The sequence below is a fragment of the Myiozetetes cayanensis genome, unplaced genomic scaffold, assembly GCF_022539395.1.
Source record: "Myiozetetes cayanensis isolate MyiCay16 unplaced genomic scaffold, myiCay2020 scf34, whole genome shotgun sequence".
Classification (NCBI taxonomy): domain Eukaryota; kingdom Metazoa; phylum Chordata; class Aves; order Passeriformes; family Tyrannidae; genus Myiozetetes; species Myiozetetes cayanensis.
In genome coordinates this window covers 2,677,487-2,692,408 of record NW_026087566.1, presented here as the reverse complement: position 1 = coordinate 2,692,408, position 14,922 = coordinate 2,677,487, and the positions used below count along the sequence as shown (strand labels likewise).

Genomic DNA, 14,922 nt, shown 5'->3' with positions numbered 1-14,922 from the left:
AAAGGTTTCCCCGAGCGGCCCAGCTGGGACGCTGCCCTTGCTGACCTTGCAGCCCCCTCCGGGGGAATCGGGATTGGGACAGCCCCATAGGTGCCACTGTCCCCTGGGGACCTCTGTGCTGCTGGTGGGGGTATAGTGGGGTCTGACTCTCCAGCAATGGGGGGGATCTGGCTCTGGTGCAATGTCCTCCCCTTCAAACCCGCCTGTGCCCAGCCAGCTCTCACCACGAGTGATGCTGCCAATGCGCCCCTTCAGTCCCACGTTTTTAATGGAGACCCATCACATTCACAAATCAGAGTAGAGCAGCACTGGGCCATGTCCTGAGCCCAGAGGAAAGGGTTGGTAATCCTGGCAGGGTTGCAGAGATCCCCCCGAATCTGCAGTGCAGAGGGGAGGAGGGGAAGGCAGGGGCATGGGGAACAGCGAAGGGTTCAGGTGGTTTCCCATCCCAGAGTCTCATCCTTTCTGTGTGGGTGCAGCAAAGCTCCTTAGGCAGGCACAGGCTCCAGTGAGGCATGTGCTGCAGCAGCTTGGTCCAGCAAGGAAGAGAGGAATGAGCTGTGACTCTCTGTCCAAGCATTCCACTGTCCCTGAAAGTGCCCTGTGAATAGTCTTCTTCTGAAGAGAGCCTTTGCTAGAAGGACAGGCCCTGGGTGTCAGAGCAGTACTCCAGGTAGTCGAACTCCTTGATGGGGAATGTCACTGAGCTCCACTTCTTATACCTCCTCTTCTCTGCTGGTGTCTCCACCACAAAGTTTTTGATGCAGAGGATGGGCAGCTTCACCTGGCGGTACAGCATCTCCATCCCCCAGTCCTGTGTGGGCAGGGAGAGGACAGTCACACAGCCCACATGCAGCGTCCCCAGGCTGCAGGGCCACAGACACAGGGGTGGGGCAGCTCCTCCCTCCCAGGGCACATCTCCCTTTGGGGACAGTCTGTGTCCACGTCCCCCAGCACACATGACACGAGCACGTGCAGGTGGGGCACAGCTCCATTTCCTCAGCCAGGAGCTGGTGCACAAGGCACAGCCCTTCCTGCCCCTCCAGCTCTGACTGGGCTGCAGCCCCAGGGGAATTGTGGTGCTCACCTGGCTGCACTCCCTGCAGGAGATACGGCAGCCGGGCTCCCAGTCCTTGAAAGTCCGCGGGAACTGAATTTTCCCAGAGGAAACCCTGTAATACAACCTGCAAGGAAGGGCCTGGCAGGCGCTAAGGACAGTGGTCCAGGGGACACAGACAGGAGAGCAGAGGCACTCCCGCAGTCACACAAAGTCCCCCTGAGCTCCCTGGATGGGGGTCCCCAAGAAAGAGCCACCAGCAGGCTGGTGCCCCTCCTGCCCATCCGCCTGCTCACCCCTGCCCATGCCAGGCCCCTACCCGAAGTTGGGGTTGACGTTGACGTGGTGCATGCCCTCCACGGTGCGGATGTCGCTGCCACAGCACACGGCCGTGCTGCAGCCGACGCAGTGCAGGTAAACGGCGCCCGGGTCGTGCAGCTGCCGCCGCTCGCTGATCCTGGCCTCCTTCATCAGCCACGTGGCTACGGCCACCTGCTGCAGCTCCCGGATCTGCAGAGGGCAGGAGGGGATGAGGGTCAGTGCAGGGCAAGGACAGATGGCGGAGGTGACAAGATCCAGAGCCATGGAGTGATGCACCATCCCAGGAGCGCGAGCCACAGGGCAGGATGGGACGGACACGTGTTGTCCCCTGCCCCTCACACAACCCCATCCCAGGAGCTGATGCTGCCCTGGGGCAGAGCAGGCAGCCAAACTCAGGGCGCAGAGGCAGGCACGAGCTGCCTGGCCCTCCCAGTGTCCAGGACAGAGCCCAGCGCCCACCTTTCGGCTGTACTCCTGCTCGGGCATGGCTTGCACCGCCTGGATTGCCCTCTCCATGAGCTTCACCAGGTCCTCGTTGAGCAGCTCTCGGGACACCTCTTTGCTGTTGGCTTTGGCGAGGATGGAATAGACACTGTTCTCAGCACGGGCACGGCCCCGGGCCTGAAGTGCAAGGGGCCAAATGCTTCAGTCAGCAAACGAGGGACATGGCTGGCCCCTCTGTGCCACCCTGCAAGGATGGAGCCACCCCTGCCCTCTCCTGTGCCTTGCCAAGCAGATGTTCCACCAGGGGCTGGGCTCATCCCCAGGGCTCTGCCAGTGAGTGAGGAAGGCAAGAACCCCCACATTCCACCCCCTTGGCTTTGGGGCATCCCAGCAGGGCCAGAGGAAGCCCGGGCAGCACCTGCACCATGGCGATCTCGTTGGTCATCAGCCCATAGCGGACCACAATGTTGCACTCAGGGATGTCCAGGCCCTCCTCGGCCACGCTGGTGGAGAAGAGCAGGTTGAGGGCTCCCACGCGGAACTGCTTGATCACATCTTGCTGTTCGTTCTGAGGCGATGGGGGTGATGCTTCAGCAGCTGAGCGGGGCTCTGAGCCCCTGGCAGCACCCCAAAACGTGAAGAGTGGGGTCCTGCCCACCCTCCTCTCACCTGCGTCATGTGCCTGGTCTGGTTGCTGTAGCCGGCGCCGGTGAGGACGGCGGCCCTGATGTGGTGCCCGCAGAGCGTGGCCGTGCCCTGCAGCCAGCTGAGCAGGCTGTGGGCGCTCTGCCGTGTCTTGGTGAAGACGATGCCTCGAGAGGCACCCGGGGGCTGGAAGTGATCCCGCAGGATCTCCTCCAGCTTGCGCAGCCTGGGGTTCTCATAGCACTGGTTCCCGGCCAGTGCCTGCAGGATCTCCCTGTTCTCTGTGCGGGCAAGAGGGGTGTCAAGGGGACTCCCCCTCCCCAAAATGCAGCCAGCACCGCCCCCCCGCAGACCCCTCTGTTACCCTCGAACTTGGAGGTGAGGAACTGTTCGGTGGGGTCCTTTTCATCCCTCTCGGTGCCGTAGAACTGCTGGAGGCACTGGAAGGCGTCGACCATCCGCACAGTGTCGTTGATCAGCAGAGCGTCGTTGTACTTGCGCAGGTGCAGGGCGCACACCCGAGTCTTGCGGCAAAACATCTCCGAGGCTGGCGGGGCCGGAGGGGGCACCGTGGTCACAGCCTGTCCCTGTGGATCGGTCCCACCACGCCCACACTGCCACCCCCTCACCTCTCTTCTCCAGCTCCACAATGCGCTGCTCGTAAAGCTGCGTGCCGAAGTCCTGCGGCGCGTGCGGCATCTCCATGTACCGATGGATCTGCTCCATCACCTTCTTCAGCCGCTCGCCAAAGGGGTCCTGGGAGCAGGGAGGGGCTCAGGACCCAGAAACCATAGCCATTTGCCCAGTGGGACCTGGACAGTTGCAGGTTTCCCCGGTAGCAAAGCTCTGGGTCAATTGATTCCTTGCACTGGCCTGAGCGAAGCGGATGGAGGGACGCAGCCCCCCCACTCAGCAGAGCTTGGGGGTCTCATCTTCCACCCAGCAAGCAGTCCCGTGGCCCTGAGCAGCAGCCCCTCACCTGTGCTCTCTCCTGGCACAGGTCATACTGCTTCCTGGGCTGGGGGACGTGGCTCTGCAGGTGCTGCACCTCCTCCTGTGCCGACGTGATCTTCTCAGTGTCCAGGTTGGCACAGATCTGAGAGGCAAAGACCCCACTTCCAGCCACAAGCCCAGCAGCCCGAGACAATGCTGCATGTGGTGCTTGCTGACACCCTGGCAAGTTTGGATATGTCCCCCTGGTCTGCCCAGCACCTGAGCATCAACCCCCATCACAAGGGATATCCTGCTGTATCCCTGGGGAAGCTGTGCCTACACGGGATAGGGAGCACAGGACCCACCTGCAGGATGTGCTCTACAGCCCCCTCGAAGGAGGTTGCCCCCCCAGTTCCAGGGGATGCCGTCAGCCCCAGGACCTGTGGCAGGTTCTGCTGCCCTCTGAGCTTGCCCTGGAGATATCTCAGCATGATCTTGTTGTAGACAGAGTCCTTGTGCGTGTGATGGCACTCGTCTATCACCAGCAGTGAGAAATCTGTGCCAGGCCAGGGAGGGGAGTGGGATGAGATGGGGGCCTCAGCTGGGGGCTCAGCCAGAGTCTTGGGACCAGCAGCATGTGGGATCCAACACCCACCTGTCAGGTCCACCTGCATGTCCTCCTCAGTGCTGACCAGTGCATTCTGCAGGATCTGGGCTGTGCAGATGACAACATCACTCCTCTTCACCAGGTGGGCAAAGAACACCTTGTGGCTGGTGTCCCCGCTGATGGACGTTACCTTGAAGGTGTCCTGCAGTGCGTGGAACTCCTTCTCGACGTGCTGGTCCACCAGGTGCACCTGCATCCACAGGACCCCGCTCAGCGCCGGCCGGGACCGGCACCCGCGGCTCCCGCTGTCCCGGGGCAGGGCAGCACCTTGTTGACCAGCACGGCCACCTTGCCGCCCCGCCGGCTCTCCAGGTGCCGCCGGCAGACGTGGACGGCCACGCGGGTCTTCCCGGCGCCCGTGGGCAGCCAGACGATGCTGTTGCGGCCACGCAGGGCCGGGGCCGCCGCCTCCCGTTGGTACCCCCGGAGCTCCATCCCGTGCCGGTCCGTGCCCCGCAACCGAGACCAGTCGGGAAACGAAACTGGAGGCGGCGCGTCCTGCCGGTCCCGGCGGGGGCCCAACAAGGGGGGGCCTCGCTGGCCGTGCTGGGGCCAACCGAGCCGAGCGGAGCCGAGCTGAGCTGAGCCACCCGTCCGGCCCGGGAATCCCCTAGGGAACCCCCTATAGGGAACCCCGGCTGCGAAGCGAAACCGAATCGGGCCCGCCTCCCACAGCCCTCCCGCACCCCGATGGCCCCTGCTCCCCGGCCTCTCCGCGACCCCAGGGCAGCACCGTGCACCCCAACCAGCCCCTGCACCGCAGCTCTGCCCAGTGTACCCCAGCCCATCCACGGGGCTCTTCACACCCTCCCCATCCCGAGCTGTTCCTGGTCCCCTCCCCAGCACAAACACCCCCAGAACGCCCCAGGCTGTGCCCGCGCCCACCATGCTGGGGCGAGCCCCAAGGAGGGAGCTGGGGCTGCACAAGGACATTTATTATTAAAAAAAAACCAAAACAAAAAAAAAAAAAAAAAAAAAAAACCCAAACCAAACAAACGAAAAACCAACAAAACACCAGTCAAGAGGAATGGGGGTAAGTGGGGGGCAGGGAAGGGGCACAAGGAGGGAGGCGAGCAGAGTTGGCTGCCAGCCCAGGCAGAGCAAGGGGAGCAGAGGCCACCACAGCACCAGGCAGCCCCTTGCCCTGGCACCCAGAGGGGCAGGACTGGGGCTGGAAGCACCCCCTACCCCTGGCTGGCAGAAAGGGCAGGGAGGATGTACAGGCAGGGACAATGGATGTACAGGCAAGGAGGAAGTACAGGCAGGGAAGACAGACGTGCCCCAGGGGGAGGGAACAGCTGAGAGGCAGCAGGAGCTGGGGGTGCAGGGCAGAGCCCCCCTCCCAGCAGGAGCCTGGCCCAGGAGCAGCACCGCTGCGGGCAGCCCAGGCACGGGGCTGACCCCGCCGTACATTCAACACAAGGGCAGGGGCTGCCTGTGCGTGGACGGAGCGGAAACCAAAGCACTTGTGTGCCCCTGCCCTGTCACAGGGAGCCAGGGCAGAAGGCACGACCCCAGGGAGGGGGGCACACACCAGGGTCAAGGGGGGTCCCACAGGCTGAGGCAGGAACTCTCAGTGCTGCCCCTGCTCCAGGAAGATCCTGATGAGGTAGCTCCAGCCTCAACCCTGCTCCCCACGAGAGGCAGCCAGAGCATCTCAAAGTTAAAAAGCACCAGCCCCACTGGTCCCCTCACCCCCCAGGAAGGAAGGCCCAGCTCCCCAGGCTGCTCAGCAGCACCAGTTCCTCCAGCAGCTCCTGCCCATGGAGTGAGGTTGCGTCCCTCAGGAGCCCTGTCCCTCCCATCGGGCGGCTGGTGGCCATGGCAGGTCCAGGCCAGCCCCCCTATTTGTCGATGAGCCCCCCCTCCTTGAGCTTGAAGTAGAAGAACTTCTCCAGGGTGTTGGCACACTTGCAGTAGTCGCTGTCGGGCGGGTTGTACTCGCGGCAGTTGGTGATGATGCGCTGCAGGTCGGCGATGAACAGCTTCTTGGTGACATAGTAGCGGTTCTTCAGGCGCTCGGTCATGGTCTTCAGGTCTAGGGGTGGGGAAGGGTCAGGACCCTGCCCCAGGCCTCTGCATCCCCAGCCACAGAGCCGGGCACCAAGCACGGGTCCCAACTCATCTTTCTCTCTGCTGGGCTGTCCTGGGGCTCCCACCACCCCAAACATGAGTCCCCAGCTCAGACCCTACAACAAAGGGGGGATATCCAGCCCCTCCCCTCCTGCCCTGGGGGGCCAGACACAGCCACCTACCGATGGGGAAGCGGATGATTTCATAGTAGTCCGGCGCCTCTGACTTCTTCACTGGCTCCATGAAGGGCCACGCACTGGGGTGGGTCTGGGGAGAGGCAGGGGGCACTTAGAACAGCGAGCACACACAGGTCCTGCCAACTCCAGCACACAAGGGGTCCTATTCCCCCCATGCCTGGGTCACCCCAGCAACCCTGAGGGGGCTGAGGCAGCTCTGAGGGCTATCAAGGAGTCGTGCACCCTGGAGTGAGGGTCCCCTCCTGCCTGCACCTTGATCTGCGCCAGGAGGTTCTTCAGGGTGTTGTAGAGTTGGTCTGGGTCCTTCAGCTCCTTCCTGCAGGACAAAGCCAGTACCTGTCAGCCTCTCTCCGTTCCAGGGCTGGGGCAGTGCCAGGAGCAAGGGGCAGCCCGAGCTGAGCCCCCAGCCCAGCTGCTGCAGCCCTCTCATGCAGCACTCACCCCTTCTCCTTCCCTAGTGGTTTCCATCCCGTTTCTCCTGGAATACAAGTGTCAGTGTCACCATGCCTGCCCCGCAGCCATGGGCAGGGAGGACGGAGCCCTCCTGTGAGACCCCCCTGCCAGGACTCACGGATGCCGGGGACGCTCTCGATGGGGATCTGCCGCACACCTTCCTTGAAGCAGGTGAGCCCTGGGTAGACCTTGCGGATCTGTGCCTGTTTCCTCTCTATCAGCTTCTTGATGATCTGCAGGCAAGGGGTGTTGGAAGGGAGGAGATGAGCAGGGCCTGCAGGATGCTCCAGGGAGCCATACCATGATGTGGGACCCCACAGACGCACCGTCCAGGGCCAAAGCCAACCCCAGCCACTGCCAATGCCACCAGTGTTCCCTCTCTGCCTTGCAAGCCTGCTCCCAGGGCTAGCACAGCCCCACACCTCTTCCCTGCCTTCAGGGGGTGGCTGGCAGCGCCCACCCGCCCAGTCCTGGGCCGTACCTCCTTCTGCTTCTTGATGATGTGGGAGAGCTCGGTGTAGGGGATGCGGGGGTTCAGTTCACACTCCATCAGGGTCGCCCCCTCATAGTCCTTGATGTAGCCCAGGTAGCGGCTCTTGGGGACCTTGATGTCCTTGGAAAAGCCCTAGGAGGGAGGGGACAGATGGGAGGGGGCAGGAGGGCAGCAGGGGAGGTGGGGGCCTGCCCAGGAGAAGGAGCCCACCTGCTTTTTGAAGTAGCCGATGGCGTACTCGTCTGCGTAAGTGAGGAAGTAGAGGATGTTGTGCTTGATGTGGTACTCCTTCAGGTGGTTCATCAGGTGTGTCCCGTAGCCCTGGGGGAGCCACCGTGAGACAGGGATCCCCCAGGCAGCCCGAGTTGGCATGCACAGCCCTCTACCAGCATGGACATGGCAGCTGGAAGAGGTCCTGGAGCAACTACCACCATTTGGGGCTTGACAGTGGGGACCCTCACATTCACCCACCCCTCCTCTCCCCGCTCTCACCTTCACTTGCTCGTTGGAGGTGACAGCGCAGAAGACAATCTCGGTGAAGCCCTGGGTGGGGAACATGCGGAAGCAGATCCCCCCAATCACTCGGCCATCCTTGATCAGTGCCAGGGTCTTGTGCTTCCTGCGGGCAGCACGGCCGAGGGTGAGGAGAGCCCCCCACGCCAGCCCCTCCCGCACCCCCTCAGCCACGCACGGGTCAAAGACGAGGCGAGTGATGTACTCCTTGGGCATGCGGGGCAGCTGGTGCGAGAAGACGTTCTGCAGCCCCACCAGCCACATCAGGATCTTCTTGTTGGACTTCTGCGAGAGGGAGTTGCCGATGACGTGGAACTCGATGATGCCGCGCCGCTCCTCCAGCCGCGCCGTCTCGTCCCGCGCCGCGTTGGCCGACAGCAGGCTGGTCTGGGGGCGGCGGGGTGGGGGTCATTAACCCCTCACAGTCTCTGTTGGGGGAGCCCCACTCCACCCTGGCACACTGAGAAAGCAGCTCTGTGGGCCATGGAGAGCACCGGAGCCACCTGAGCATCCCCAGCCCGTACCTCGGGGCCCAGCATGGCAGCGGGGTCCGTGATGGTCAGCATGACCTCATTCACCAGCTCCATGGGGATGTCTCCCATGACACGGATCCGCTTGGCATCCTCCAGCGTCAGGCTCTCGGGCAGCTTCCGCTTCTCCCCTGGGAGCAGAGCAGAGCAGAGCGGCACATCCAGCACCGGGAGGGACCAGGGATGGTTCCAGCTCCGTGACGCAGGCTCAAACCGTTCCTACCTGGCAGGGGCTCCGGTGCACTGGCATCCAGGCTGGCGGCCGAGCTGCTGCTGCTGAGCTTCTTGCTGAAGAGCGGAGTGGTGGGCACGGCAACAGTGCTGACCGCGGCTGGAACAGACCCACGGTGCCCGTGACAGCCGGAAAGCACCTCGTCACACCACGGCAGCCCACCCACTGCCACCACCACGGCTCACCCACACCTCGGCCCTTTATCCCACAGCCACCAAACAGGGGGGCTGCTCCCCAAAATACCTGGGCGAGACACCAGCTGGGCACCCTCCGCGGCCGGCACCGTGAAATCGGCCTCCCAGATGGGAGAGTTCTCGCCGTAGATCTCCTCCTCCAGCATGGAGAGGAACCTGGCGGAGAGCGGCACCTCGGTGTGCAGGGGTCCCAAGGGAGGAGCTCCCTCAGCGCTCCAGCAGCCATGCCCACACGGGGCGCCTACTTGGGGAAGTGGGTGAGGATCAGCGTCCGCTTCTCTGGCACCAGCTTGTCCTTCTCCACACGGAACTTCTCCAGCAGCTGCCGGCGGGTGACCGTGAAGATGGACTTAAGGAGGCTGCGCCCGAAGACGTGGGTGGTCTCGTAGCGGGGCAGGCTGTCACAGCTCTGTGGCACGTGGCAGTAGCACAGCCACCTACGGGACAAGAAGGGGCTCCAGTGACTCCAGAGTATCCATATCCCTCCTGGGACAAGGCTGCCAGGAGAGGAGCAGGTGGATGGAGGGCATGGCTGACATTTGGAAGCGGTGTCCCCACCGGATGCTGGCTCTCCCAAGGGACCAACAACCTGGGAGAGCTGGGGAGAGTCCCATAGTCAGACCCCACGGTGGCTGGCTCAGCACCCTCCCTGTCCTCACCGAGTGTAGTTGACCTTGTAGGTGGCCACGTCGTCGTTCTGGGAGCGCTGCCGGAACTGGGATGGCGTTTCCAGCTTCCAGTAGTTGAGGCAGAGCAGGAACATCTTGGAGAGCTCGTACATGGTCTGGCGCTCCTTGGGCGGCAAGTGGCTGAACTTGTACTGCACAAAGTTCAGGACTCCCTGGGGAGGGGATGGGGTTGGTGGGAGGGTGCCAGGGGCTGCTCCAGGCCCTTCTGTGCTGCCTCCCGAAAAGCGAGGGGACCATGCAAGAGCAGCAGAACACAGGACAAGCTATCAGGGCAGTGCATGAGCCTGACAGCAGACTCACCTGCTCAATGTTTGGTTTCTCAAAGGGAGGGCTCCCCAGGGACCCCTCGACCACAGGCTGGCTCATCTGCAGGATGCACTTCCTCAGCAGCTACAAAGGCACCATTGGACATGGTCACCACAGGCCCAGGAACCGGCTGCTCCAGCAGTGGTGGAGGTGGTCAAACACTGCCACAGGGCTGCTCTGATTTCCACAGCCAGGAAGGCACCAGGGTTCCCCCTGGAGCATGCTCGTTCATCCCCTAGAAACCCCTCTCCCAGGGGATTCAAGGCCAGGAGAGCAGTCGCTCCAGGGCAGGGTCAGCATCCCAGGTCTCTGGCTGGGCTGTGGGACAGCTCACAGCCACAGCTCCAGCCCCAGCAGAGCATGAGCAGTGGGACAGGCATCCCCAGCTCCCCTGCAATGCCCAGGGACCCTGCACAAGCCCTCCCCTACCCACAGATGTGCCCAGCCCCGGACGCACCTTGAACAGGTAGAAATACACCTGCTTGGTGTCCGTGTCTTCTTCCTTGTGCACCGACATGAAGAGGTTCTCCACATCCACCACCATGCCCAGCAGCCGGTTGATCTCCTCCTCCGAGACGTTCTCCAGGTGGGACACGTGGTCCGCTGTGCCAGAGAGAAAGCCGTGGTGAGACCGGGGAGGGGGGTGTGAGCATCACTGCCCTGCCTGGGGGTCCCACGGTGGTTTACCCAGCGTGTGGCCGCAGCTCCGGCAGGGCTCGCTCAGGTTGGTCACCGGCTGCTGCAGGTCCATGCGGGGGGCTGTGGGCGGGTTGGGGTTCTTCCAGCCGTTGCACTTGCAGGCGTCGTTGGCCTGGGATGAAGGACAGGAGTGGCTGCCACTTGTGGAGGCTGCCGCTTTCCTCCTCGGGCCGAATGATTTCCCTGGTTCCCACTCACCCCTGCTGACCCTCGCCAGCTTTTCTCACCCACCACCCCGACACCTCCCTGCGTGCATCCCCAGGACATCCCTGCCCTTCTCCCAGAAAACTCAGCGCCCTCCTCCAGCAACCTCTGCCCATGCACAGCCCAGCATCCCCTCCTGCACCCCTTGCACCCACCCTCCTGCACCCCTGAGCCCCCCTACTGCATCCTATACCCACAGATGCCCTTGCACCCCCTCCTGCATCCCCCACCCAGGTCAGCACCCTCCTCCTGCATCCTTCCCCCACGCCCAGCCTGGAAGCCCCATTCCTACATCCCCTGCACCGCCCACCCGTGCCCATCCTTGCATCCCCCCTCCTGCGCCCCTCTCCTGCATCCCCACCCACGCACAGCCTCGAAACCCCCTCCCGCACCCCTGCCCCCGGGTCCCGGCATCCCCGCACCTTGCAAGCCGAGAAGACCCCCAGCTTCTCCAGCTTCTTCCCGCGGGGGAACCCCCGCACCTGCGCCTTGCGCTGGCTCGCCCGCTGCTGCTGGCTCAGCCCGGGCCGCGCCGGGTCGCTGGACCCCGCTCCTCCCGCCGCTCCGCCGCTCCCCCCCGCCGCCGCCGCCGCTCCCGTGCCCGGACCCGGCGGGGGCCGCCCGGGCTGCGCGGCCTCCGGCTCCGCCATGCCGGGCCCGGCGTGCGCCCCGCGCTCACTGCGCCTGCGCGCCGGGGCATGCCGGGAGCTGTAGTTCCCGCGGCGGCGGAGCGGGGGCCGGGGCTGCCGGGCCGGGGCTGCCGGGGCCGCTTCGCCTCACCCGCGGCCCCGGGAGGCAGCGGAGACAGAGCGGAGATCCCGCCCGGGCGTGCGGACCGCGGGAACCGGCCAAGGAGGGTCCGGGCCCGGTCGCGACGACCCACTGCGACAGCCCGTGCCGCGGCGGTGCCGAGCCATCGGTGCCCGGAGGAGAGCCGCGGTCACTCCGGGAACCGGTACCGATCCCGGTCCGGCGGTGCGCGACCCCGCGGACCACTCCAAATATGGAGTGTGGCCACGCCCCTTCTAAATATGCTGTATGACCCAGCCCTCTTCTCCAAATTTGGATGTGGTCGCGTCCCCCCCGTCCCTCCCGGACCGCGGGGCGTGGCCAAACGCCCCGGTACGGCTGTGGCCCCGCCCCATGGCAATTTTTGGGAGGTCACGCTCATTCCCACGGGGGCGTGGCCTGGCGGCGGGCAGAGCCTCGGGCAGCGCCTGGAAAGTCCCAGCAATTGCTGGGGAGGCCCCGGGGTGCGGGCACAGCATGGCACGTGGCCCAGCAGGCACCGCACGGGAATGTTCCAGCACCACCCCGAAGACGCGGGTGAGGTGTCCGGAGGCTGCCCAGGGGGATGCTCAGGAGCTCCCCGGGGATTCTCAGCACTGCCCCTTGCCCAACCTCCTCCTGGGCCAGGGCAGGGCTGGGGAGAGGTGCCAGGGACATGCCCTGTGCCAGCACAGCCCCACTTCCCACCCTGCCGTCCCGCTGCGTGGGCAGAGGTAGGAGTGTTGCAAAGCACAGGGCTGGGCGAGACCAGAAACACAGAAATCATGCAAATAAAAGTCAGGAACATTTATTACATATAAAAAAGGTGCATGTTCTGGGCAGACACCACCCCCTGGGCCATCACGCAGTCCCAGCAAGGTCCTGCAGTGTGGCCAGTAGCTGCCCCATCTGCCAGGCTCAGCCTGGCTGCTGCTGCTCCCCATCACGCCTTGGCCCGCTCAGCTCCATCCTCAGCGCTGGCTGCTGCCTGTGCCACCGCCGGCCCCATCTGGATGGGCACGTTCCTCTCCGGAGCAGCCGGCAGTGCCAGCTTGGGGGCCTCGATGCGGAGCTGCCCGTCCTTGGACAGGGAGCAGGTCAGCGCCTCGGCGTCCACCTCCTCGGGCACATCCCACTCCCGCTTCAGCACCTCGTACTTGTAGGAGAAGGAGCCCTTCTCGTCCGTGCTCTGCGTCTCCTTCTGCCCCACCAGCACCACCTTCCTGCCCACCACCTTCACCGACAGCTGCTCTGGCGCGAAGTCCTTCACGTCCTGGCAGACGGAGAAGCCTTCCCCGGAGCCCTGGGTCAGGGCCGCGCTGGTGCTCGGGGCAATGCCAATCCTCCCGGGGCTGCTCCCAGTGCTCAGGTACTGCTCGACGCTGCTCATGAACTCACGAGCCCTCTCCATCTCCAGCCGCATCTCCCGCTCCAGCTCGGCGAAGAGGGTGCCTGGATGAGGCCAGAGGGTGCGGACGGGTCCCAGCCACGGGAACAGCGAGCTGGACATGGGCGGCATGAAGTGCAGGCGGCAAAGCATCTCTGCTCCCGGCGAGTGCTCCGGCTGTGCTGTGGCTCTGCTCGCTGCAAGCGGCTCGAGCGGTGCTGGGTTGGGGCCAGGGAGCAGCGGGTTTTATGCTCCCCTGCCCAGGGGTGTGCCCCTTCCAGAACGCTCTCTCCCCACGCACCCTCCTGGAGCCATCGCCTATTTTTGAGAAGCTGATTATCCACCAGCCAAAATAGTAGCGCCTGTTTCTGGGGACGAGTCACACGCCGCAAATAGGGAGCCGCAGTCACCGCTGGGAGCTCGGGTTTCTGCAGAGCCACCGTGATGCAGCAGCGCCTGCCGGCCCCCAGAGCCCTTCCCTGGCCCCCGTGCTGGGGCTTGTTGGGGCCAGGCTTTGCAGTGCCAGGAGCACATGCCTTTGGCCAGTACAAGGACAATCCCACCCCTAAAACAGTGTGTCCCATGTCACCCCCTGACAGACATCTCTCGCGCTTTCTGGGACCTCCTTCCCTGGGCCACCCCCTGTCCTATCCTGTCACAACCCTTCAGCACCCTACTGTGCACCCCACCTGGGCATGGGCCCATGATCTGGCTCCTGGTCTCACCTGGGGGCACCTCCATGAACACTGAGAGTCCTGTAAACAGGGAAGGGGGCCAGAGGGGCTCTCCTGGCTGCACATGGGGGAAATGGGCCACAGGTAAGGGTGGGGGGGGAGGCAGGGAGGAAACAAGCCCAGCCCTGCTCCCTGCCTGGGAAATGGAAAGGGCACAGATTTTTGGCAGGGGTGGCTCAGGCATCCCACAAAGAGGCTGAGGTGATGCTGCTAATTATAAGCCAGGAGAGCAGAGCTGCAAGAGTCAGGGCGAAGGTATGCCGGGCACGACGTCAGCGGTGCCTCTCCTCATGGATGAGTAACAAGAATGAGCTGGAACGGGCTGGAAAGAGCTGAGCTCTTCTCCCGAGGGTGACGTAATTTTCGAGACGAGGCCACGCCCCTAGGAAACGGGAATAAAAGGCTCCGCCGGCAGCAGCGGGGCAGAACGCTTCCAATCCACTGGAGAGGGGAAAGAAGCAGCAGCAACAGCAGCAACAACAACAACAACAACAGCAGCAGCGATGCTTTGCCGGATGCACCTCGCACCATTCGCCTCCAGCTCCCTGGCCAGCCGTCTGGGAACGGTGAGGACCCTCTGGCCCCACGCAGAGACCATCTTCACTGAGCTGCAGCAGGAGATGGAGAAAGCCCGGGAGTTCATGAGCAGCTTCGAGCAGCTTCTGAGCAACCACGGAGCCATCGCGGCGGAGCGCGCCCCGAGCACCAGCACCACCCTGGCCCAGGGCTCCGGGGAAGGCTTCTCCGTCTGCCAGGACGTGAAGAACTTCGCTCCCGAGCAGCTGTCGGTGAAGGTGGTGGGCAGGAAGGTGGTGCTGGTGGGGCAGAAGGAGACGCAGAACGTCGACGAGAAGGGCTCCTTCTCCTACAAGTACGAGGTGCTGAAGCGGGAGTGGGACGTGCCCGAGGAGGTGGACGCCGAGGCGCTGACCTGCTCCCTGTCCAAGGACGGGCAGCTCCGCATCGAGGCCCCCAAGCTGGCACTGCCGGCTGCTCCGGAGAGGAACGTGCCCATCCAGGTCAGCCCTGCAGCCCCACAGCCTGGACCAGCCTCTGAGGATGGAGCTGCCAACAAAGCCCAGGCGTAACAGGATGGGACCCCATGGCCACGGCGGGACCGGAGCAGACAGGAGCAAGTCTCGGGTTTAAGCCCAGACAAGCTCCATCAGCAATGATGTCAATTTTTTTTCACTATACTGGAATGTTTTTATATCCAATAAAAAATACTTTTGCATAGAACCTTCATGTGCTCTCTGGGTGTTGATTGATGGGGAGGCTGCACCTTGCTCTTGGCTCTGGATGCCAGAGGAGCTGGTTGCACAGAGAGGGGAAAAACCTCTCTTGCTCCTCAGGGCAGCACAAAATGGGGTTAAAAGCAGGCCC

The 14,922-nt window shown here is 63.8% G+C and overlaps 4 protein-coding genes across 4 annotated transcripts; 1 reads left to right on the top strand and 3 right to left on the bottom strand.

Moving 5' to 3' along the window:
* Window positions 1-264: 264 nt before the first annotated feature.
* On the bottom strand, window positions 265-4,617 carry DHX58 (DExH-box helicase 58). Its single transcript, XM_050327452.1, has 12 exons — window positions 4,335-4,617; window positions 4,056-4,257; window positions 3,766-3,956; window positions 3,447-3,563; window positions 3,097-3,223; window positions 2,832-3,014; window positions 2,492-2,748; window positions 2,241-2,390; window positions 1,838-1,999; window positions 1,377-1,567; window positions 1,088-1,184; window positions 265-814 (listed from the first exon to the last, which is right to left on the bottom strand). The coding sequence occupies exons 1-12, from the start codon at window positions 4,500-4,502 to the stop codon at window positions 635-637; spliced, it is 2,025 nt and encodes a 674-aa protein (XP_050183409.1). The 5' UTR covers window positions 4,503-4,617; the 3' UTR covers window positions 265-634.
* A 370-nt stretch (window positions 4,618-4,987) lies between these two features.
* Window positions 4,988-11,323, bottom strand: KAT2A (lysine acetyltransferase 2A). The gene is made up of 18 exons (XM_050327647.1): window positions 11,073-11,323; window positions 10,435-10,558; window positions 10,205-10,350; window positions 9,742-9,831; window positions 9,412-9,593; window positions 8,998-9,189; window positions 8,802-8,908; window positions 8,550-8,657; window positions 8,321-8,457; window positions 7,975-8,183; window positions 7,776-7,902; window positions 7,494-7,604; window positions 7,272-7,415; window positions 6,909-7,023; window positions 6,779-6,815; window positions 6,590-6,653; window positions 6,323-6,407; window positions 4,988-6,105 (listed from the first exon to the last, which is right to left on the bottom strand). Exons 1-18 carry the CDS (start codon window positions 11,298-11,300, stop codon window positions 5,912-5,914), a joined length of 2,400 nt encoding a protein of 799 aa, XP_050183604.1. The 5' UTR covers window positions 11,301-11,323; the 3' UTR covers window positions 4,988-5,911.
* A 1,001-nt stretch (window positions 11,324-12,324) lies between these two features.
* LOC126646417 (heat shock protein 30C-like) lies at window positions 12,325-13,333 on the bottom strand. Its single transcript, XM_050327758.1, has one exon. It carries the CDS (start codon window positions 12,956-12,958, stop codon window positions 12,362-12,364), a length of 597 nt encoding a protein of 198 aa, XP_050183715.1. The 5' UTR covers window positions 12,959-13,333; the 3' UTR covers window positions 12,325-12,361.
* Window positions 13,334-13,955: 622 nt separating this feature from the next.
* On the top strand, window positions 13,956-14,774 carry LOC126646418 (heat shock protein beta-11-like). The gene has a single exon (XM_050327759.1). The coding sequence runs from the start codon at window positions 14,043-14,045 to the stop codon at window positions 14,625-14,627; it is 585 nt and encodes a 194-aa protein (XP_050183716.1). The 5' UTR covers window positions 13,956-14,042; the 3' UTR covers window positions 14,628-14,774.
* Window positions 14,775-14,922: the final 148 nt, after the last annotated feature.